The sequence below is a fragment of the Rana temporaria genome, chromosome 1 (assembly GCF_905171775.1).
Source record: "Rana temporaria chromosome 1, aRanTem1.1, whole genome shotgun sequence".
In the NCBI taxonomy this organism is placed as follows: Eukaryota; Metazoa; Chordata; class Amphibia; order Anura; family Ranidae; genus Rana; species Rana temporaria.
The window spans coordinates 210,313,742-210,339,156 of record NC_053489.1 but is presented as its reverse complement, the minus strand read 5'-3'; the positions used below and the strand labels follow the sequence as shown (position 1 = coordinate 210,339,156).

General features: G+C 44.2%; 1 protein-coding gene across 1 annotated transcript in view; it reads right to left on the bottom strand.

The window, feature by feature from the left end:
- Nucleotides 1-2,488: 2,488 nt before the first annotated feature.
- SLC25A1 (solute carrier family 25 member 1) overlaps nt 2,489-25,415 on the bottom strand; it is a 60,188-nt gene continuing 37,261 nt past the window's right edge. The window contains exons 4-9 of the mRNA XM_040348554.1: nt 23,189-23,327; nt 12,752-12,836; nt 9,902-10,006; nt 8,301-8,416; nt 2,929-3,002; nt 2,489-2,754 (exon numbers count right to left, since the gene is read on the bottom strand). Coding sequence (XP_040204488.1) covers nt 2,640-2,754; nt 2,929-3,002; nt 8,301-8,416; nt 9,902-10,006; nt 12,752-12,836; nt 23,189-23,327 — 634 coding nt within the window. The 3' untranslated portion in view covers nt 2,489-2,639. The remainder of the gene's footprint in view (nt 2,755-2,928; nt 3,003-8,300; nt 8,417-9,901; nt 10,007-12,751; nt 12,837-23,188; nt 23,328-25,415) is intronic.

The window sequence follows — 25,415 nt, the reverse complement described above, 5'->3', positions numbered from 1 at the left end:
CCCAGCACTCCGACTTTCTGCTCAGAACCGAGTGATCAATGGTGTTTAATCACTCAGTTCTCAGTGCAGTGTCGGCAGGGGACAGATGCTACATTCCACCTAGGTGAGTATAAATGTTTCTTTATAAAAGTCCATACTTCTCATTTAAACTAACTTTTTCAGGAGGTCAGCAATGGCAGCCCCTTATTTCTCGCACAACAGTTTTACTTTAAAATCAATAGGATAAAATATATGATTCTTACTCCGCCATACAATATTAATAATTGCACAAATATATATACTCTTCAGGCAAATCTCATCACACTTTGATTTAAAACAGAATAGCATCAATTCACAATTGTTATATTATCTGATAACATTTGCATAAAAATGTTCAAGTCATAAAAATGAACGTCACATTTGAGTGGGATCATTATTTTTCAATACAAAATGAACCATTGAATTTGTATTTTTTCTCCACCTTGAATGACCCCTTCTTTTTCTTTCTCCTCAATAGACATCTTATAGTAATTAATTACTATTGCCAACTGTACTTTTAGAAGCAAAATCCTGTGCAACCATCTTTGTGAATAGACTTTTACATACAAAAGTAAAACCCATAGGGCCAGATCCACGAAGCGCGGCGCTTCTTTACGGCCGGCGTAGTGTATCTCAGATACACTACGCCACCGTAACTTACAACGTATTTCCCGTGTTCTCAAAGAATTTGCGCCGTAAGTTACTGCGGCGTAGTGTATCTGTGTCGGCGTAAGGGTGCGCAATTCAAATGGATGAGATGGGAGCGTGTTTTATGCTAATACGTCTTGACCCAACGTAAATGACGTTTTTTCTGAACGGCGCATGCGCCGTCCGTGGGGGTATCCCAGTGCGCATGCTCGAAATTAACCCGCAACAAGCCAATGCTTACGACGTGAACGTCATTCTACGCAAAGCCCTATTTGCGAACAACTTACGCAAACAACGTTAAATTTTCAAAATTCGACACGGGAACGACGTCCATACTTAACATAGGATACGCCTCATATAGCAGGGGTAACTATACGCCGAAAAAAGCCTTACGGAAATGACGTAAAAAATTGTGCCGGCCGGACGTACGCTCGTGGATTGCCGTATTTAGCTAATTTGCATACTCGACGCGGAAATCGACGGAAACGCCACCTAGCGGCCAGCGTAAATATGCACCTTAGATCCGACGGCGTACTAAGACGTACGCCAGTCGGATTTAGCACAGCTTCAGGCGTATCTTGTTTTGTGGATACAAAACAAAGATACGCCGGAGCAAACTAGAAGTTACGCGGCGTATCAATAGATACGCCAGCGTAACTGCTTCGTGGATCTGGCCCATAATGTACACTTTAAAAGATCAATGTTATAAAACCTTTCTGAATTAAAAATTTGCAAAAAAACATATAGTCATGAAAATAGTGCATATGTTATGTGTTTTTTTTATTATTATTAAAGCGGCGGTTCGGCCGTTTTTTTTTTTTTAAGTCAGCAGCTACAAATACGGCAGCTGCTGACTTTTTAAAAAAGGACACTTACCTGTCCAGCGCGCCCGCGATGTCAGCAGCCGAGGCTGAGCAATCACTCAGTCCTTCGGCTGCTTCCGCCGCCATCCTCGGTGAGGGAATCAGGAAGTGAAGCCTGATGGCTTCACTGCCCGATTCCCTACTGCGTATGCGCGAGGATCGCGGCGCGCTGTCACTGGTCCCCGCTCTCTCCTGGGAACAGTGTTTATATGCCCAATGTTTCAAGTGTCACCATACCTGGAAGCAAAAAAAATCTGAGTGGAGAGACTCTTTCATTTCATTCTAATGTTTTATGATACACAGAATGTGTGGTAGAATGTGTGGTGAAAGGATTGTGGAGGCACATTTTACAGGGACGATTTAAAATATTAAAACCACTATTAAACAATGAAAAAAAGTTAAAAGATCTAAGCAGCAATATAAAAGTTTGTTAACCCCTTCAACCTTGTTTCAGCATACAATCACGTATGAACTGTTTTTTTTTTTTTAAGCTGTGAGATTTGAAGAAGAAGTTCACCTTTTGGAACATGTAACAATGTGGACTCTCCCCCCCCTCCCAGTGACAGTGAGTGGGCATCTTCTCTGGCGCCTGCTGTCACTGTCTGAAAGTAAAGCAGCCATGTGGGTCTCTGCCCGGCCACGCCATTCATTCACCGAGTTCTGCGAATGGGAATTTCTAAGTACCTTGTATTTCTAAATAAAGTATCATGGCGCTGTATCGAGTCCTGTCAGTGAGTATTTTCCTGCCCATACAAGACACGAGCATACAGATACACTGACAAGTCTGCAGGAGTCCTGCATGGCCCCCGTGATCTGCCGATCATGAGTGCAATACTTTCCACGTTCCAAGTAAAAAAAATAATAAATGCATATTTTTTTACCTCCCGCATCTTGTGCATGTATTATTTTTTTTTTAAAAGGTGAACTTATCCTTTAACCAGAACATTTTGCTGTAGTTATGAAAATTGGATGGAGGATCTTTTTTTTTTAGGAATGAGAGGCACTGTAGTATTTTAGTACCAGGGAATGGGGTAATTATCAGGTCTTCGACACCCATGGACTCTGTAATTGCGGGTCACTGGGTTCTTCCATCAGAACTTTAGACAACCCTCAGTCAGTCTTCCAAACCTTGTTCAGAACCTTCACCACTTCATCATAGATTATAAAGACAATAGCAACATCTAGACAGACACGTCCAAGACGAGGAATGGTCCCCTTGTAGAACCTAGAAAGTGGGAGGAGATGACAACTTTAGATGCTGGCAGGACACTTTAAAAAAAAAATTAATGCTAAAATGAGTCTATGCCATATGTAAAGCTAGAAGACGATTCAGAGAATGGTTGGGAAGTATATGTCAACAGAATGCATTGAGAACATTTTAATGAAATTAATAACTTACGCTTTGGGTCCCTCGTACTTGAGTATCTGATAGGCACAGTCCAATGTACTTTTGTATCTATGAGCTTCCAGTCCCTGCAAAACAAAATAATTATGTGTTATCTTCAAACAGTTCAGAGCAAGCAGATCTACCACAATTTTTTATTTATTTTTTACAAACACCCAAAGACAGAATCTTCCTCCCTATATATGATGATCAACATCTCACAAAGTTTTAACCACTTGGGATCCGCCTGCCGTCAATTGACGGCTACAGCGCGGATCCCAAAAGCCAACAGGACGTCAATTGACGTCCGCCCCTTTGGGCGCTCCAGAGCGCGCAGCGGGGAAAATCTGTGTTGGCCGTGTCCCTCGGACACAGCCAATTACAGATCGCCGCGAACGGCCAATCAGAGTGGCCGTTTGCGATGCGATCTGTGCGGCCAATGAGAGATGATCTCATATGTAAACATATAAGATCATCTCTCATTGCCGTTTTACACAGAGACAGCGGTGCTGTCTTTGGAGAGGAGACCGATCTGTGTCTCTTGTACATAGAGACACAGATCGGTCACCCCCCCCCAGTCACCCCCCCTCCACCTACAGTTAGAACACTTGATAGGAAACACATTTAACCCCTTCCTCACCCCCTAGTGTTAACCCCTTCAATGCCAGTCACATTTATACTGTAATTAGTGCATATTTATAGCACTGATCGCAGTATAAATGTGAATGGGGCCAAAAATGTGTCCGATGTGTCCGCCATAACGTCGCAGTCCCAATAAAAATCGCAGATCGCCGCCATTTCTAGTAAAAAAAATAAATAAAAAATAATAATTCTGTCCCCTATTTTGTAAGCGCTATAACTTTTGCGCAAACCAGTCGCTTATTGCGATTTTTTTTTTTTTTTTAACAAAAATATGTAGAAGAATACGTATCGGCCTAAACTGAGAAAAAAAATTTGTTTTTTTTTTTAAATTGGGATATTTATTATAGCAAGAAGTAAAAATATTGTATTTTTTTCAAAATTGTTGCACTTTTTTGTTTATAGCGCAAAAAATAAAAACCGCACAGGCGATCAAATACCACCAAAAGAAAGCTCTACTTGTGGGGAAAAAAGGACGTCAATTTTGTTTGGGAGCCACGTCGCACGACCGCGCAATTGTTAGTTAAAGCGACGCAGTGCCGAAAGCTGAAATTTCACCTGGGCAGGAGGGGGGTATATGTGCCCAGTAAGCAAGTGGTTAAAGGTTGCTAATGCTAAAACAGATCTTCTGTCCAATCCTACACACAGAGCAGAACAGAAATGCCATGTTCAGCTCATTTTAACATTTGAACATACTAAAGAGGGCCTATCGTAAAAATCGACATTTAGGGCCAGATCCAGAGAGAATTGGATCCGTGCAGCTTATCAGAGATACGCTACGCCACTGTACCTTACCTGGCGGAATTTCGAATCCTCAACGATTTCGCGCCGTAAGTTACAGCGGCGTAGTGTATTTCTGGCGGCGGAATTTAAATCGGCGATCAGGGGTGGGTTTAATTTAAATGAAGCGCGTCCCCGCGCCGAATGAACTGCGCATGCGTCGTCTAGAAATTTCCCGCCGTGCTTTGCGTGAAATGACATCGCAACAACGTCATTTTTTGAACTTAGACGTGAGTTACGTCCATCCCTATTCACAGACGACTTACGCAAAAAAAAAAAACATTTCAAATTTAGACGCGGGAACGACGGCCATACTTAACATGGCAAGTCTATACGCCGCAAAATACCAGCTTTAACTATACGCCGGAAAAAGCCGACTACAGACGACGTTAGAAAATGCGACGGCCGCGCGTACGTTCGTGGATCGTCGGAAACCGCTAATTTGCATACCCGACGCGGAAAACGACGCAAACTCCACCCAGCGGGCGCCAAAGTATTGCATCTAAGATCCGAAGGCGTACGAAGCCGTACGCCTGTCGGATCTTACCCAGATGCCGTCGTATCCTGGTTTGAGGATTCAAACTAAAGATACGACGCGGGAAATTTGAAAGTACGCCGGCGTATCAGTAGATACGCCGGCGTACTTACTCTGTGAATCTGGCCCTTATAATTTAGAATAAAAATAGCCTCTTTACTCTTATTTATTACTATGTAAATTGATTTTTCTTTTTTTCAAAAAGCTTGATTTCATTTTAGAATTTACGAATCTTTGCACCAGAAACACAATTTTATTGCCATTATAAATGGGACACATTGTAGCATAAAATGTACACTTGTATCTATAATAAGATGCATTGTTTTAAAAATATCTCTGGTTAAACAAGAAAAATTAAGTTTTTTTTTTTTCATTTTGTCAATAGATTGCATAGGAAATAAAATTATTTCAGAAAGATATTATTAAAAAAAAGAACTTATTTGTCCTGCAAATAAGAACAATTTAGGTATCCATTTCTTATCCGAAAGCGGATCTAAAGTCTCCATACTTAACGGTCATCTTCTTCTGAGTGCCGGTCTTTGGGCCTCTTTGGGTGGGGGGAGGACGTTACTCCTGCACATGCGCAGAAGGCCATCACCCCAGCACTCAGAGACATGCACAGTGCCAGAGGCAGCAGGTAGGTAGGTGCATTTTATTGCAGAAGAGACAGTGCATGTCTCTTCTGCAGTAAACATTTTTTACAGTGGGACTTTAGTTCCACTTTAAAGTTGTTCTAAAGTCAAAACTTTTTTTTTCCTTAAAACATTCCCTTTTTAACTCTAAAAAAAAAAAAACACCGGACCACCTGTTCTTGTGTCACAATTGTTTACGTTATATTAATTTTAATTTTTGTCTGCAAATTTTTTCCCCACACAAAAGTGGAGTTACCCTTTAAACATTTGTAACATCCAGATGCTAATGATCAATGACAAAACCTGTAGGTTGTGCTAAACTGATTAACTGAAACAAGCGAAACCAATGACATAACAGGTTCTCCCTCTGACAGCAGCAGGGGCAGTTCTTACTGCTGCAGTGTACAGAGCCCAAATAATTATGTGCGATTGCTGTTTAATGCAGTAGTACTCTAAGTTTTGGTTGTGCAACAGTAATAGTGAACGACCATGACAGCACAAGGTAAGATAAAGTGGGTTGGATGGTACTGGTCCTCGTCCTTAAAAGAAGACTGGCGACAACTAGTGGTGGGAGAAAAAAATATATGTGATGAGCAGGAGAGTATTGCAGCACAAGTTGCTTTCTTTTTCACTAAATAGGATTTTTTATTTTTTTTTGCTGGAGTTCTGTGTTGTGACAATTGTGTGGGCGTGCAACGCTGTACCCCTTCTTTTTTCCTCATATAATATAGCTTTTCTTTTGGTGGTATTTGATTACCTTTGCGGTTTAATTTTTTTGTGCTATATACAAACACAGACAATTTAAAAAAAACAAAAAAACAATATTCTTTACTTTCTGCTATAAAATTTTCCCAATAAAAAAGTAAATATTTTTTTTTAAATCAATTTATAATATAATACAATATATATTTTGCTACATATTTTTGGTCAAAAAACAAACAAAAAACAATACGTGTAATATCGATTGGTATATTTTTATATATTTCGTTTTTAACAAAAAGTGCGGCGATCAGCGACTTATAGCGGGACTCATTTGACACTTTTTGGAGACCAGTGACACTAATACAGAAAAATATGCACTGTTACGGTACTAATGACACTGGCAGGGAAGGGATTAACATCCGGGGCGATCAAAGGGTTAATATGTTCCCTAAGAGTGCTTGCTAACTGGGGGAGGGGGGGGGCGGTACTTTGATTGTGGGAACGTAAAGATGAGCACATTCCCCTCTCACAGAACGGCGGTTTGCCTTGTTTACATGGGCAGACCACCACTCTGCTTTTCTTACGAACGATCGGCGGGTCCCAATGTTCTATCAAAAGAGCCAAATCATCAAAATCTCCAACAAGTCACTTCCGGTGACTGTCCAGCAGCTGTAATTGAATATTTGGATGACTTGCCTGTTTTCACAGAACACTGTCACTACTGTACATGATGAGTTGGCCGTTTTGACAGAACACCGGGTAAGAAGGAAAAAAGTTGTTGCCGCCTTTGAGGCAGCCATGTTGTTGGTTATTAGCGGCTGGACTAACAATGTTTACTCATTATAGTGTGTACCATAGTGTATACGCTGCCAGTGTTATGTGAAAACAGGGTTCTGTGCTGGGACCAATCCTATTTAATTTGTTCATAAACAACCTGGAGGATGGGGTAAACAGTTCAATCTCTGCTATTTGCGGACGATGCTAAGTAGGGCAATAACTTCTAAGCCGCATGTGGAAACCTTGCAAAGAAGATCTGAACAAATTAATGGGATGGGCAACTACATGGCAAATGAGGTTTAATGTAGAAAAATCTATAATAATGCATTTTGGTGGCAAAAATATGAATGCAATCTTTACACTAAGGGGAGAACCTCTAGGGGAATCTAGGATGAAAACGGACCTAGGGGTCCTAGTAGGTGACAGGCTCAGCAATGGCATGCAATGGCAAGCTGCTGCTAACAAAGCAAACAGAATATTGGCATGCATTAAAAAAGGGGATAAAATGATAATTCTCCAGTTCTACAAGACTCTGGTCCGGCCGCACCTGGAGTATGCTGTCCAGTTCTGGTCACCAGCCCTCAGGAAGGATATACTGGAAATGGAGCGAGTACAAAGAAGGGAAAAAAAGCTAATGAAGGGTCTGGAGGACCTTGGTTATGAAGAAAGGTTGTGAGCACTGAACTTATTTTCTCTGGAGAAGAGACGCTTGAGAGGGGATATGATTTCAATTCACAAATACCGTACTGGTGACCCCACAATAGGGATAAAACTTTTTCACGGAAGGGAGTTTAATAAGACACGTGGCCACTCATTAAAATTAGAAGAAAAGTGGTTTAACCTAAAACTACGTAGAGGGTTCTTTACTATAAGAGCGGCAAGGATGTGGAATTCCCTTTCAATCTGTCCAGCAAGGAGGGAGAGAGCCAAGGAAAGCCGCACATCGTTGGATCGAGATGGGGCTCAGGTAAGTATAAGGGGGGCTGGGAGGATAGACGCAGCACAGATTTTTTTTTTACCCTAATGATTAAGGTAAAAGAAAACGAAGGCTTTAGAACCACCTTAAATACTAACATTTAGAAGAACTGTATGATTAGTCTAATATAGGAGACACAAATATAGTCTGTACAATTCATACAGTCCGTCTAGACCTCAGGTAACCAATCACCATCTTCTATTTATTCTTACACTGTAAAGGGAGAACCAGATGAATTATTGTGGGGCAAAACAAACTGCCTGAGACTATTCCTCCCTCAGAATAAAATGATATTTAGTGTCTCTCGCAGTAGCAATATGTATGTCAACATTGCAGTTCATATTACCTGCATCCTGGTTTTCACTACATCTAAGGGAGTGTTACCAAAGACACTGGCAGCTCCTGCAATGGCTCCAAATGCTCCTGTTATTAGTGGATTCATTGCTTTGTTAGGATTGTCACCTGAAATGTTAAAGAACAAAATGTTACTGCAGGTCTATGCAGCCTCACAAACATACATAATAAAGTCAATTCTTTTCATGTGCAAAATGAATATGTCAAAGCCCAGTTTTCACATGGCTCATTAAATGAAAGAAAGTGGTTTGTTTTCAGAGATATTACTCCGGATTAAGCACTTAAGGACCCCTTCACGCGATATACGTCAGCAGAAGGGCACAGCTGGGCACAGGCACGTACCTGTACGTTGCCTTTAAGAGCCCAGCCGCGGGGTCGCGCGCGGCACCTCCGTGCTCGCGACCCGGTGTGAAGCTCCGTGACCGCGCCCGCAGGACCCGATCGCCGCCGGTGTCCTGCGATCGGTCACAGGAGCTGAAGAACAGGGAGAGGTGTGTGTAAACACAACTTCCACGTTCTTCTGTGTGGCAGTTACACTGATCGTCTGTTCCCTGATATAGGGAACGACGATCAGTGACGTCACGCCTACAGCGACACGACGCCCCCCTACAGTAAGAATCACTCCCTTAGGGCACACTTAATCCCTTAGCGCCCCCTAGTGGTTAACCCCTTCACTGCCATTGCCATTTTCACAGTAATCAGTGCATTTTTATAGCACTTTTCGCTGTGAAAATGACAATGGCCCCAAAAATGTGTCAAAAGTGTCCGATGTGTCCACCATAATGTCGCAGTCATGAAAAAAAAAAAAAAAAAAACGCAGATCGCCGCCATTACTAGTAAAACAAAAATTATTAATAAAAATGCCATAAAACTATCCCCTATTTTGTAAACGCTATAAATTTTGTGCAAACCAATTGATAAAGGCTTATTGCGATTTTTTTACCAAAAATAGGTAGAAGAATATGTATCGGCCTAAACTCAAAAAATTGCGATTTTTTTAACCAAAAATAGGTAGAAGAATACGTATCGGCCCAAACTGAGAAAAAAAATTCGAAATTGTCGCTCTTTTTTTTGTTTATAGTGCAAAAAATAAAAACCGCATAGGTGATCAAATACCACCAAAAGAAAGCTCTATTTGTGGGGAAAAAAAGGATGCCAATTTTGTTAGGGAGCCACGTCGCACGACCGCGTAATTGTCAATTAAAGCAACGCAGTGCCGAATCGCAAAAAGGGGCAATGTCCTTAACCTGCATATTGGTCCGGGTCTTAAGTGGTTAAGCACAGGCTGATCTTGTGGCCATTATAAAATGAGCAAGGAGTTTCTCAAACTGATGAGCATAAAGCTTTAAGCATTTTCAGAATTGGCAAATAAGGGATCTTTTTGATAAAATAAAATAAAAAATATATATGTCAGTGTATAACCAAGTCACATGATTTTCAGTGATACCATACTGAGCAGATTCACTTTGCTGAATTTAAAATTAAATGTAAACTAAACAGTCATCAAAAAAAGTAATGGAATAGGACATTATTAAGTAAACCAAGTCATTTCATTAATAATAAAAAACAATCAAGCATTGCCAAATTATATACCTCTGTACCAGTTCCGCATAGAGGTCATGACATAGAAGCGAATGGCTTGGTTGGATCCCTGCTTAAGTACTGTAGCTGTGAGACCTTGATAAGTCCCTTTAATGCCTAGGGGAAAAAAACATGACAAGTAACAACACCCAGACTATAATGATGAAAGATGTAAAGAAAGCACATCCATTTCACTATACAAAGTAAATCATTAGAACACCACAAAACAAGGTGCATGATTGTTGAACATATGAGATCCACTGATCATGGTTGCAATGCTTTCCTGGCTCTAATGCAATTTTTTTTTTGTTTAAATAAAGAATTTAAAAAAATGAATGCACATTTTGCATTGTACAATATATAAGTGAATTTAGTTTGGAATTTTCCTTTAAAGGGGTTTGTAAAGGTAAATGTTTTTTCACCTTAATGCATCCTATGGTACCGCCCCCCCCGAACCCCCGTTTTACTTACCCAACCCCTCGAAAGTCCCGCGCGCGTCCACGTGATCACCTTCGGTTACCAGCCTGGCCGTTGAACGGATGACGCGGTGCACTAGGGGGCGGAGTCGAGTGATACAGTCAGCGGCTATGCCCGCCGCTGTATCACGGGAGTGCGCTCGCAAAAGCTTTCCACCATGCGAGCTCGCTCACATGAAGGTGGAAAGCTTTTTTTCGAGGAGGAGCCGAGACAGCCGCCGAGGGACCCCAGAAGACAGGGTTAGGGGACACTCTGTGCAAAACGAGCTGCACAGTGGAGGTAAGTAGAACATGTTTGTTATTTAAAAAAAAAAAAAAAAAAGTTTGCCTTTAGTGTTCCTTTAACTAGATTCTACCCGCGCTATAGCCGAAATACGGCTACAGTGCGGGCTTACTTTTCCAGGAGGGCGTACATGGACGTCCTCCCGTGATTGCACTACCCACGCGCCCACTGCAGCGTACTCTAAATAGCTGAGTCCTTCAGACTCAGCTGATTTCATATCAGGGTAAAGGGCCAATCACAGCACCCCTTTACCACGTGATCAGCTATGTCCAATGACAGCTGATCACAGATGTATACCCAATCTGGTTAACGGCTTTTCTTTCCTCAAACTGACAGCATGAGGAGAGAACAGGAAAAACATAACTGTCTTGTGTTAAAGGGACATCGACACTGATAATCAGGGGACAGATAATCAGTGTAGTCCCAACAGTGCTCACCAGCGCTGCCAATCAGTGCCACCTATCAGTTCCGCCTGTCAGTGCTCATCAGTGCCACCTATCAATGCAGCCTATCAGTGCTCATCAGTGCCACCTATCAATGCAGCCTATCAGTTCCCATCAGTGCCACCTCATCTGCGCACATCAGTGAAGGATAAAAATTACAAAACAATGAAAAATGTTGGTTTTCAGTTTCTTTAGCAAAAAAATGTAAAACCCAGCGGTGATTAAATACCATCAAATGAAAGCTCTATTTGTGCAAAAAATTCTAAAAATGTCATATTGGTGCACTGTTGCATGACTGCGTAATTGTCATTCAAAGTGTGATCTCTAAAAAGCTGAAAAATGGCCTGTGCAGGAAGTGGGTAAAAGTGGCCAGTAGGCAAGTGGTTAAAGACCCTGTCAGTAATAAAAAGTATAGACAAAAAAAAAAAAAAAGACTTCAAGTACAGAAAAAAAATTGTGTTGCACTCCCACAAATGCACTCAGCTCTTAATTCAGATTACTTTATTAATGCCAAAGCGGAATCATTGCAACACATACCACACTCAACAACTATACTTAATTTAAAGCGGAGGTCCGCCCAACGCTGCAAAAATTAACAACCAGCAGCTACACATAATGCAGCTGCTGGCTTTTAATAATCGGACACTTACCTGTCCTGGAGTCCAGCGATGTCGGCAACGCAGCTGATGTTTCCAACAGCTGTCGGGTGCTGCCCTCGCCATTGTGGTTAAGGCAACCCAGCAGTGTAGCCTTACGGCTTCACGCCGGGAACCCTACTGTGCATGCGCTCTGCTCCTCTCTCCTACTGGCCTGGCGACAGGAGAAAGAGGAGGGAGCCAAGCTGTGACGTCAATATCCACGGCTGTGGCTCCCGCAAGTGAGAACAGGACACCTGTCAAAGACAGATGAGCGGAAGTTCCACTTTTGGGCGGAACTCCGCTTTAAAACCCAACTCTGGAAAACTGCAAAATCATCCCTTGCAGTGGGGCTGCACCCAATTCTTTGCTTTTTCAGCAGATGGCGCTCCTCCACACTCAAGCATTGGACTAGTCATCCCTCCGAGGCCTTACATCCAGTGCAGGGATATGGATCTTGCACTGGTCTAGATGACATCAGGACCTTAGACCGGTGGAACATAGGGGAGAAGACACTGTGGATACCGTTCTAACAGCAGGGATGTGCGGAGGACAGGGTAAGTAAATCAGTTTTTCTGTGTCCCCTAGACTTACATGAGCAAATAACCCTTGCAGTGCAGGCACAGCCCCACTGTAAGAGATGTGTTTATCGTTTCCTGGAGTTGAGCTTTAAGCCCTTTTTTGGGCTGATGGTACACATCATTCTTGTGCACTGAGTGGTGTCAGCTCTCCCAGCTGTCTTTTGCTAAACTACTCAACCTCTCCAACTCTCATATCTTTGCAACATAAAGGCTAATCACTCTTTAGTCCATGATAACTAGTAGGGCTTTTTGAGATAACATGGGGCGTATGGAGAAAACACAACTGTAAATTTCTGACAAGATCCACATTTTTTTAACTTATCAAACTGATATAACAAAACGCCTCCAATGGCATATTAATAGATCAAAAGTAAGAAAATAGGAAAAGTTCATTGTTGGGGTTGACATATAATTGAAATATAATATACAGAGGGATATTTATACCTTGATCTCGAATAATTTCTCTGACTCCATGGAAAAACCCTCTGTACTTTGGATTTGGAGAGCACTGGTCATGAATAAACTTCACCTACAGGAAGAAAAAGTTTTGTTTTTTTTAATTGTAGATCTATCATGCTTAGGTTAGTTAAACTGTTGTCAATCAAGTATTATTGTTGTGTTTTACCAAGCAGCCCGTGTTCTATCGTATAGTGCCCTCCGTTGAAAAGTGCCCACTGGCGTGACATCGCCATAGTGCATGCACACACCATAAGAGGCATTTCTAACAGCAGGTTGCAACACAGAAAAAAAAACACCCTGAAACACAGCCACGACCTGCCCTACAACAGCGAGGCAGAATCTGACATCTACAGTCTCCCTCTGCTGTTTGCATAGCTTTTTTTTTTTTTTTTTTTTTTTTTTTTTTGGAACGAGAAGAGTTTAATGAAGACTGTATGAGCGTGCAAGTCCTCCGGGGAAATTTGTGGGGCTCCCCCTGCACTGCAAGGGTTAAATCTGAAATCCAAGAATTGAGTTACTTTGCTAAAACAGCAGGCATATCATGAGCCGAGTCCAACGAGCCGCCTGCCACCTCATAGACTTTTCTCTATTATTCATATCGGACAGATTAATTGCTCCAGGAAGATAACTTCTGGAGCTCTCATGCTGTTTGCATAGCTTTTAATTCTGCCAGTCAAATGGTATCTACCGTTGAAAAATGCCTCCTATCAGCAGGAGTTGTCTTCTGTAATGCACATGCATAGGCACCAGCTAGCAGGGGAAGGGAGTGATGATTCTACCAGTGTCTTAATGGGGCAGGTAACAGGGACTAGTGATGTGGCTACGGAGCTAGAGGCATTGGCGTACGTCAAATCTAACAAAAGATTTCCCACGTTTAACCTTATGCAAAGATATGGAATAAGACCAGACAATTGCAAAATGTCACTGGCTTCACTAATTACAGCCCTATATGGGATAACACTACCCTGAACTGCTACTATTGGACAGCGGGCTTAGGTGGAAAAAGCATGGGATCACTTGTCTGAAACATATTTTTTTGCAATGGCACCTTATCCTCTTTTACAGATCTTCAACAAAAATTCAACATACCACACTCTATGCGATTCTACTACTTGCAATTGCAGCATGCTGTTAAGGCACAAACAGTTGGGGAGCTGTTGATACACTCCTCGACCCCTATCTTTAATTATATGGCCGAGGTGTCTCAACTCAATATTGCTACTCAATGCTCCCCTCCATATTCCTACTAGGCTTCCCTACTCGAGGAAGAACAGTGGGAGGAGGTCCTGCAAGCTGTACAAACGTGCTCTCTCAATGTAACGCAGCGCCTATCTCAGCTCTACATAGTCCTTCGGGTGCATTTTACATCTGCTCGGCTGTCAAGGGTGGGAATGAGGGACGATTTTACATGCACCAGATGTTTTAGAGATCACTGTGATTTAATTATGGTGTTCAAATCATTAGTAAGACCTCATCGGGAATATGCAGTTCAGTTTTGGGCACCAGTTCTCAAAAAGGATATCAGGGAACTGGAGAAAGTGCAGAGAAGGGCAACCAAACTAATAAGAGGAATGGAGGAGCTCAGCTAAGAGGAAAGATTAGAGGAGAATAAGGGGGCATATGATCAACATGTACAAATATATAAGGGGTCCATATAGTGAACTTAGTGTTGAGTTATCCACTTTACGGTCAACACAAAAGACAAGGGGGCACTCTTTATGTCAAGAAGAAAAAAAAAATCATCTCCAACTACAGAAAGGTTTCTTCACAGTAAGAGCTGTGGAAAATGTGGACCAGACTCCCTCCAGAGGTGGTTCTGGCCAGCTCAGTAGATTGCTTTAAAAAAGGCCTGGATTCTTTCCTAAATGTACATGATATAACTGGGTACTGACATTTATACGTAAAGTTGATCCAGGGTAAATTCGATTGCCTCTCGGGGGATCAGGAAGGAATTTTTTCCCTGCTGTAACAAATTGGATCATGCTCTGCTGGGGTTTTTTGCCTTCCTCTGGATCAACTGTGGGTATAGAATTGGGTATATGGGAATTGTACGATTTTTTTTTTCTTTTTTTATGGTTGAACTGGATGGACTTGTGTCTTTTTTCAACCTGACTAACTATGTAATATATTTACTGTGGAGATGTCCAAAATGCCATCTGTACTGGTCCGGGGTACTGAAAACAATTAATGCGGTATTTCAGGTCACTGTTCCCACTGACCCAAAGCCTTGTATATTAGGTATTCTAGATTAGCTCTCAGTCCAGGAACACACTATAAGCAGGCCATAAAACAGGGCCCTTTTTCAGGCCCGTAAACTCTTACTCAGGCACTGGAAAGCAGTTGACCCTCCCACACTTTAAGAATGGATTTCGCAGATGGGGGACACTTTACGGTTGAAAAAGTACATCTACCAACATAGAGGGTGCACGCTTAAATTTAATAAAATTATGGGACACATGGTTAAACACTCCAGGATTCTGCCCAGTAGAATGGATTCTAGATAGATTGTTGTTCTAATAGCAACTGGGGTATGGTTTCTATAAGCCATGTTTTATCTGCATACACGTTAAATGCCCTAAATGTCTGCAGGGCCAACTATACAAGCCCCTATTTTGGGGAAAGTAAATGTTTGTTGAAATATGAGCTAGGGACTTATTGTCACATGCTGCAGACTGTCTGGAATTTTGTAATGCTGTTTATTGATATTTAACATTCAATAAATCTTAAAAAAAAAAAAACCTTAGTTAGACTTACCGGTAACGGTATTTCTATGAGTCTTTCAGGACAGCACCTGGAGAGAGCGCAGCTCCACCCACTTCCCAGGAAACACTGCAGTCAATGCTATAAATTCCGCCCCCTTCCACCATGGCCTCAGTTGTTCACGAGTACCTCCGGCCACGCTGAAATTAGATAAGCAGAACATAGAAACTACACACATTAGCATATATATATATTATCTTTAATAATAAAAGGGCGGGTTATCGGTGCTGTCCTGAAAGACTCATAGAAATACCGTTACCGGTAAGTCTAACTAAGGTTTTCTCACCTCGTCTTTCAGGACAGCACCTGGAGATGATAACCGAGTACTTACTCTAGGGTGGGACCACCGCTTGCAGGACCTTCCTGCCAAAAGACTGCTCTGACACAGAGAGCAAATCCATCCTATAATGACGAGCGAAGGTGGAAAAGCTCGTCCACGTTGCCGCTTTACAGATGTGTTCTGGTGAAGCTCCAGCCCGTTCTGCCCAGGAAGTTGCCACCGCCCTAGTAGAATGGGCCATAACTCCCGGAGGGGGATCCAAACCTTTAGCTTTGTATGCCTCATGGATAGCCATGCGCAACCATCTAGCCAGCGTACTTTTGGAAGCCCCATGTCCCTTGCGGGAACCTGAAAACAGAACGAAAAGCGAATTCGCCTTTCTGAACTCGCTAGAGACCTCTAGATAGCGTCTAATGCATCTCCTGACATCCAAGGAATGGAATTCCCTCTCCTTCGGACAAGAAGGAGTTGGACAAAATGTAGGTAACACTATTTCCTGCGTCCTATGAAATACTGACACTACCTTCGGAAGAAAACTCGGATCAGTTCTTAATACTACCCTATCAGGGAAGATTGACAAAAAAGGCTCCAAAACGGAAAGCGCCTGAAGCTCGCTAATCCTCCTTGCTGAGGTGACCGCCACCAAAAGCACCAATTTTAAAGTTAGAGACTTTACAGAGGCGTCTACCAGTGGTTCGAAGGGTTTTTGAGTCAAACCCCCCAGGACCACTGATAAATCCCACTTGGGGAAAAATTTAAACGGGGAAGGCCTAGCCCTGGCTAAGGCCTTAAAAAATCTGATGACATAAGGCTCTAGAGATAAACGTCTCTCTAGAAACACTGACAAAGCCGCCACCTGCGCTTTCAAGGTGCTGGCTGCCAGACCCTTATCCATACCGTCTTGTAAAAACTCCAAGACGGAACAAGTATTCAAAGGAGAATAATTTTTAACTTCACACCAAGAATTGAAAACCTTCCAAGTCTTGAAATAGATGGCCCTCGTGACCTCTTTCCTACTACTAAGTAGCGTGTCTACCAAACGTTTGGATAGACCCTTCCTGCTAAGAATTAGCTCTTCAGTAACCAGGCCGTGAGCCTTAACCGACTCACGTCTGGATGCAGTAGAGGGCCCTGAAAAAGTAGATCTCTTCTGACTGGTAGAACCCAGGGGTCTTCTACCGCCAGTTCCAACAGACTCGAAAACCAAGGCCTCTTGGGCCATTATGGGGCTATCAGGATCAGAGTAGTCTTCTCCTCCTGAAGCTTCCGTAACACTAAGGGAATGATCTGAACCGGGGTGAAGGCATAGCACAGGCGGAAGGGCCAGCGTTGAACTAACGCATCTAGACCCTCTGCCTGGTCCATTCTGTTTAGAGAAAAATAAACCGGAACCTTGGCATTGGACTGGGCCGCGAACAGGTCTATCTGAGGAGTTCCCCACTTGTTTACTAGCTCTTGGAAGACCTCCGGGCATAAACACCACTCCGATTCCAGAACCCTCGTCCGACTTAAAAAGTCTGCCAGCATGTTTAGGCTGCCTTTTAGGTGTACTGCCGATAGGGAAGCCAAATTCACCTCTGCCCAGGACAGAGTCTGTAAGGCCAGACTGAGGAGTACTCTGCTTCTCGTGCCCCCCTGTCTGGAAACATACGCCACTGCTGTGGCGTTGTCTGACAGAATCTGGACATGCTGGTCCAGAATCAGCTCCTGGAAGGCCCTTAGCCCTAACCAAATGGCCCTGAGTTCCCTCCAATTGGAGGACCTTCTGGACTCTTCCCTCGTCCAGGATCCCTGTGCCATCTGCCCGTTCAGGTGAGCACCCCATCCCCACGAACTCGCGTCCGTAGTTAGGACCCTTGTAGTGAGGAAGGACCAAGACAGACCTAGGCGCAGATTTGCCTGGCTTCTCCACCACCAAAGTTTCCTCTTCACTGAAGACGGAACTCTGAATCTCTTCTCTAGGGATTCCCCATGGGTCCAATTCTGAAGGATCACCTGTTGTAGGCCCCTTGAATGGAGACGAGCCCACTGCACCGCCGGAATGGAGGCCGTGAGTAAGCCCATTGTGGACATGGCTGAGCGCACAGAAATCGGCACATTCGTCTGAATTGCCTTCACCGCAGCCTGAACTTTCTCTATCTTTTCTTCTGGTAGAAAGATTTTCCCCTGAACAGAGTCTATAACGTATCCTAGAAAGACTATCCTCTGGGAGGGCACTAGACTTGACTTTTCTTTGTTCAGGATCCAACCGAGCCCTTCCAAATGAGCCTGGGTCCTCCTCAGGTCCAGGAGAAGCTGCTCCTCCGACTTGGCGAACAGCAGGAGGTCGTCCAAGTATGGAATTATGGAAATCCCCCTGAGCCTTAGGGGTGCCAAGGCCTCTGCCACCACCTTTGAAAAGACTCTGGGAGAGGAGGAAAGGCCGAATGGGAGGGCTCTGAATTGAAAATGTCTCACTCCGCTCTCTGTTCTGATGGCTAGACGCAGATAGCGCTGGGAGGAAGTCCTGATCGGGACGTGCAAATAAGCATCCCTTAAATCTATTGAAGCTAGAAAGCACCCCAGGGGAAGAAGCTTTCTCACCGAGTATATAGAGTCCATGCGGAATCTCTTGTACCGGATAGCTAGATTCAGGACCTTCAGGTTTAAAATTAACCTGAATTTGCCCGACGGCTTCTTTACAAGGAATATATGGGAATAACAGCCCTCCCCCTGGTCTCTCTGGGGAACTGGCGTAATCACCCTCTGTTGGAGAAAATCCTCCACTAATGTCAGCATAGCCTGAGACTTCTCTTGCTCCCTGGGCAATTGGGTCACATAAAACCGCGACGGTGGTTTTCCCGAAAACTCCAGTGCGTATCCCTCTGCAATCAGTTTGAGCACATACGGACTGGACGTCGCCTCTGCCCACTGTGGAAGGAAGGCTTGGAGCCGACCACCCACAGCTGGGAGACCGTCACTGGGGCTTAGCAGGTTGGCTGGGGGAGCGAAACAACACCCCAGGCTTCCCGCGGCCCCTCTGGGACCGCCAGGGTCTACCACCCTGACCTCTTTGTGCCTCCTTAGGACCCTTGGCTTGGAAAAAAGGACGAAAATTTTTCTTGGGCCCCGAATCTACCTTTTTTAAAGGAAGAGCCTTCTTTCTATCCGCCGTCCTATCCAGGACGGTGTCTAGTCCTGTGCCAAAAACCAAGTCTCCTTCAAAAGGTAACCCACACAGTTTCAGCTTAGAGGCTGTGTCCCCCTGCCAGGTCTTAACCCATAAGGCCCTTCTGGTTGAATTTATCAACGCCGAGGATCTGGCGGAGAGCTTCACGGATTCAGCCGAAGCATCCGCTATATAGCCTACCGCTTTCATAAGGACTGGAAAGGACTCCAAAAGCTCTCTACGAGAGGTACCGGCCTCGATATGACCTTTGAGCTGATCCAGCCAATGCTCAAGGTTTCTGGCCACCACAGTGGATGCCATAGCTGGTTTAAGATTAATCAAGGAGGTATCCCAGGCTTTTTTGAGCAGGCTATCTGCTCTTTTATCCAGGGGATCCTTAAGGGCACCTGTATCCTCAAAAGCTAGGTCCGTATTGCGGGAAACTTTTGAGAATGCTGCATCCAGTTTAGGCCTTTTATTCCAGGCCTGCGTTGGATCCTCATCGAAAGGAAATCTCCTTTTCAGAGATTTAGAAAAGAAGGGTGCCTTCTCTGGGTCCTTCCATTCTCTTTTAATTGTCTCAGACAATACTTTATGTACCGGGAAGGTACGATGTTTTACCTCATCCAAACCCTGGTACATCCTGTCATGCAATGACAGCTGAGTCGCATCTTCTTTAATGTTTAGGGTAGAATGAATTGTCCTTAATAGGTCATCAACCTCCTCTAAGGACAGTTTATAGCGTGAGGAAGAAGTATCCCTTTCTTCTTCATCCTCCGCCTCTGATCCTGAAATAGCATTTTCAGGTTCCTCCTCCTCGGACTCACTGTCTAACCTTCTAGGTGTGGAGGGGGTACTGGCCCTGGCCTTAGATCCTTTAGTCGGACCCTTGTCCAGAAAGGAGCGAAAAGACTGGAAAGTCTGGTGCAACTCCTCCCTAAATGAAGAGAGCAACTCCCCCGTTCCCTTGACGGTGGTCTGCTCAGAGGCCGAACTAGTAGAGGCTTCCCCCCTGACAATCTCCGCAATACAAGTTTTGCATAAAGGTTTGGTCCAGTTCCCTTTAAGGGAAGCTTTACAAGTAGCACACCGCTTCTTGGAAGGAGGAGGTTCTACCACTTTAAGTTTTTCTTTAACTTTCTGAAACGACACAAAGGACAACAACGCTATGTTTAACCTTTGTACGCCAGCCAACAAAACACACAAGTGCACACAGCTAGTGAACAAATAAAAACCAGCACCCATCACCGCTGTACCAAAAAACTACACGCACCCACAGAAGTGACTAGGGTGAGTGAGGCAGTCTCCCCTCCCCCGAAGGGGCAGAAAAGAGGGACATAACAACACCCTGGTACATTGACCCTCGCTGGGTCTCCTACCTGGGCCGGGCTGGTGCTTGTGGCTCCTGCTCCCGCCACCTCCGCTGCGTCTTCTGGCTCCATGGTCCCAGAACGCTGCGGGCGTGCGACAGCTCTTTTAAATCTCCCGGGTTCCTCTCGCCGCTGCGAGACCCGGAAATAGCACCGCCGAGGCTCACTCCCCCTCTTGCGTTCCAGGCGGCCGGAACCGGAAGCCGCCACGCGCCGCCGGAAGTCCCGCCTCCACCCGGAAAGGACGTCACTACGCCCTCCGCTCCGGAGCCTCGTATGCCGGAAGGACGGCACCTGACCGCCCCCCCGCAAGCTACGATGCCCGGACTAAGGGAGCGGGACCTCCAGCAGCCTCTGTCCTCGCCGGACCGAAGAGGAGAAGCACCCGACTTTCACCCGCACGTCAGGGGAGAAGTCGAGTCCGCCTCTGGAGGATCACCTCCTAACCTAAAACACCGGTATGCTTACACACAATCCACCTTCCCCGCCTGGGGAGAGAACAGCACACCCCTGGTTCCCTGCAGCGCTTCCACCATGGCCGGAGGAAACACTACAACTGAGGCCATGGTGGAAGGGGGCGGAATTTATAGCATTGACTGCAGTGTTTCCTGGGAAGTGGGTGGAGCTGCGCTCTCTCCAGGTGCTGTCCTGAAAGACGAGGTGAGAAAAAAAGTATTATTATTGTTAATTATACAGGATTTCTATAGCGCCAACAGTTTGCCCAGCGCTTTACAAAATTACAGGTACACTACAATTCAATACAAGAGGAATTAGAGGGCCCTGTTCGTTGGAGTTTACAATCTGAGAGATGTTGTTAAATGGAACTTTTGAGATGTCTGAAAATCTCCTCACCCATAAAACCATAATCCCTGGAATTCATAAAGACTGGCACCGACAAATTTTGCGAAAGTGTCTTACTGTTCTATGCAACTGTCCAAAACTAGTACTTTGTCGCCTGCTGCACCACTTTTAGAAAGCATGCGAGACACTTTGCAAAAATCGGTCACTGTATGCCAAAAGAAAGTTGGCATAATGAGCTCCACTTTTGTAAGATATGAACTATCGGTATATTAATTCAAATTTTCTAGCAGGTGTTGAGCCACAATGTAGAAGCAGGGAAAATTAGAATTACCTGGATTTGGAGCAGCAGTCACTGTCAGAACCAAACTGTTGCAGATGGTTTTTGAACTTAGTGAAACACATTAACACCAAAAAAAAGTGTTGCAACAGCTTTACTGAATTCCCCACAATATGTCTTCTATTTATATTAAACATTTCCAGAATCCCTTTTTTATGTAAAAACATTTTTAACAAACCAGATAACATTTCAAAAAGTTTAATTCTCAAAGTCTTCATATAAACGTATTGAAATTCTAGATACCTTGTTTAGCACAGACTGATCAATTAGAACACATTTTCCATAACAGGTAATAAAAGCACCAAAGCCAACCTAGAGCAATGTGCTGCTTATGATTGGTATTTGGTCTAAAAGCAAGTCATGTAAACAAACAAAAGGTTCAGTTCTGCACAATGAACACTGGATTGCGCCAGAATACAACATGTGAGAAAGGTATACTCCAATCAAAATGTAAAAATTAAAGGATAAGTTCACTTTTGTAAAAATAAATAAATACAAAAAAAAAAAAATTTGCTGGTAAAAAAAATAAATAAAGTTTTTTTTTTTTTTTTTTTTATGAGCCTGCAGAGCATTGTAGATTGCAGGTGCAATGTCAGGCTCTTGGAGATTTTAAGTACATCTCTGCCTGTACCTCCAATATGGGAATTTACTGAAGAGCAGGAAGTATTAATGAACTAGGAGTGCTTATCAGCGCCCTCGTAGTTCATTGAGAACTACACAAGATGTCAGCTGCTCTCTGTGAATGAATGACGTGGTTGTGTGGACGCAACCCCCACACAGCCACATTGTTTTTACATTTTGATAGAGGGGGCATGAAAAGGATCCCCTCCCCACAATGGGCAAAAAGGGCGAGCATAATCAGACACTTTTAACTGAGTGCCTGTCACAAGCCCCATAATTCTATCCCCCCCACTACATCTGGAAGATTGTGACAGCAGCCAAGAAATGTATAAAATCGGAAAAACGGATCCAAGTTATCCCAAAAGCTTGAATCTTTAATAACTCAAGTTACTACTGCTAAAATTAGGCTTTGAAATGCATACATTTTATCCATCATGGCTAGTTTTGATAATTTGTTGTAGTGAGAACATGTGTTGTTAACCTGTGTGAAAATGCAACCTATCTTCATATGTGTCTCACAATTAGAGAGTAAGTTGCACCAGACAGAATTATGTGACTAGAAGCTAAGTTCTGAATATGTGAACGGACCATCTAAAGTGGAATGGATTATATAGGGCTAAGTCAAGGGTATGATGGAAGCAGCCTCTTCCATGTCTTCCTGTGCACATAGGGTGCCCCACTAGAGCGAACATAGCCGGGAATATGGGCTGTGACCAGGACCACTGAAAATGCAGTACAGCCTGCCCTCCTGTACCGGGCCCTGGTCCCATCAGTTCAAAAGGGGGCCATAACACCTGCAGAGCAGGAGGGATGGCTGTACTGCCTATTGCTGACACAGATCCACTTGTGGCTCCCTTTGCAGCGCTGCCGGTTTATCCTCCTCTCCCTCCCTTTAGCTGTGCTGCAGGGGGGTCAGTTTAAATATCTGTACCACCCACTGATTTGATCACCCCCACCCCCTGGTGTTCTGGGCTCCACTGTGTGACCCCCTTTTATCTATTATCCAGGCTGACCTGTGTGCCCTTTTTTTTTTATTATGTGTAGCCTGCTTAACGGCCATTTTGTTTAACCATTAGTTCCTGTAGCTATAGGCATGGAATCTCACCTTGATGGTTTCCATGGGACAAACCACTGCAACAGCTTCAGCCACACCAGCACCTAGGCCACATATCAAGCTGCGCGTACTGTTCAATTTCCCATCAGCATCCCGCATATGATTACTGAGGAACTCAAACATCCCAAATCTGTGGAAGGAAGCAACTCTTTAAGTAACAGACTAATGAACACTACAACTAGAAAAGCTATGATAACAATTGCTAGAGGAACAAAATAGGAGTTTTGTACTTCCCGTAACATCCATTTTTGCAGTTCATTGAAGGACACAGGAATCGAGTGGCTAGAAAAATTCTAGCTTGTAGCCCCTGAAACCAACCTCTCTAATCGAGGCATCTGGTGCTGGCTGTTCAAATTCCTGCAAAAGACTATGCTGAACATTTGTCTGAGGATTTGGGGGACTTGGGAGTCCATGGTTTACTGGCAGAAAGGGAGCCAGACTTGAAGCTAAATCTGGGGAGTAATGAAAGGGGGGGAGGTCTTCTTGGCCTCAGAGGAGGAAGGAGGAAAAATGTGGAAAATTTCAAGGAGGTATGAATACTTTTTCAAGGCACTGTATGCTTGTCAATGGGGTTCTTAAATACAGGAGTATCCTGCACTGGGATGGTCAAGGCTTTGTTAAGTCAGGAAACTGCTGAATCCATAGGGGGCAGCCCAATGTTTAACAAAGTCCTCCTCAAGCAGGTAAAGTGTAGCTATCTGTTTAAGGCAGGCATGTCCAAAGTCCGGCCCGCGGGCCAAATGTGGCCCCCCTGTTGATTTAATATGGCCCCCCTGGAGATTTGGATATATATATGGTTTGTGGCCCCCAGGGCCACAAAAGATATATACCGTATTTATCGGCACTGCCTTGGAGGGGACAGGGAGGGGGCAGGACGAGCGCCGTCAGATTACATAAAGAGAATCTCCTGTTTACTCAGCAGTGTCTGTATTGGAAGTTCCATATCCTGGGATGCCATTGGACAGCTGTTCTGTCCATAATAGGAGGCGGGACTTTGTATTAAAGCGGCCACAGAGTAAACAAGAGATTTTCCTGTTTGTAATCTGTCGGCACTCGTCCTGCCCCCCTCCCTCTGCCCCCAATGCAGCATCGATCAGGCTGCACTGATGGCAATGATAAGGCTGCGTTTATGGCAAATGTGAGGCTGCATTGGTTGCAATGGTAAGGCTGCATTCATGGCACATGTGAGGCTGCATTCGTGGCACATGTGAAGCTGCATTCGTGGCAATGGTGAGGCTGCATTCGTGGCAATGGTGAGGCTGCATTCGTGGCAATGGTGAGGCTGCATTCGTGGCAATGGTGAGGCTGCATTCGTGGCAATGGTGAGGCTGCATTCGTGGCAATGGTGAGGCTGCATTCGTGGCAATGGTGAGGCTGCATTCGTGGCAATGGTGAGGCTGCATTCGTGGCAATGGTGAGGCTGCATTCGTGGCAATGGTGAGGCTGCATTTATACCAAATGGTGAGGCTGCATTCATGGCAATGGTAAGCCTGTGCGTGTTATACGCCAATAAATACGGTATATCCAAATAACACGCCCAAGCTCATCCTTAGTCCTGAGCAGCGCTCTGGGATTCGTTAGGGCCACAAAATAAATATATACAGTGAATCCAAATAACACGCCCAAGCTCATCTCTTCACCACACACAGCCACAAAGGCAAGAAAATTCTTGTTGGGCAGTGTAGTGGTGCTCAGACGAACACACTTAGACCCAATTTTAATGGTTCAAAGAATGTCAGGCAAAATAGTCAGCCCTCATGCATGTTCTCTTCATCAAATCTGGCCCTCATTGAAAAAAGTTTGGACACCCCTGGTTTAAGGGGAGTGAACAGTGGGTTAACCGGAAAGGTCATAGTGGTATAGGAGATCCTAAAGAAAACAAGACTAGGGACAGCACGAATAGAAGCTGCAGTCTAAAGTAGTGTGAACTGCATTAACAAGAGCTGTGATCATTCCTTTAATTCCAGGAGCATAGGTGTGTGCAGCCTTTTGCATTAGGGTGTGCACCCTAAAGATCAAACACGTACCGATCACTCACGATGAAAGGGAAGGGGCCGGTAAGTTACATATTTACGGGCCCATTCCCCTACTCATCCTAAAACATCCCTGCAGCAACAACTGTAGGGAGAGAAGAGTAGGGAATCCGGAAGTGCTGCGGGGGGAAGGAGGGGGGAACCAGGGCAGTAGAGGAAATCGTTGCTGCACAGGGTGATTAGGG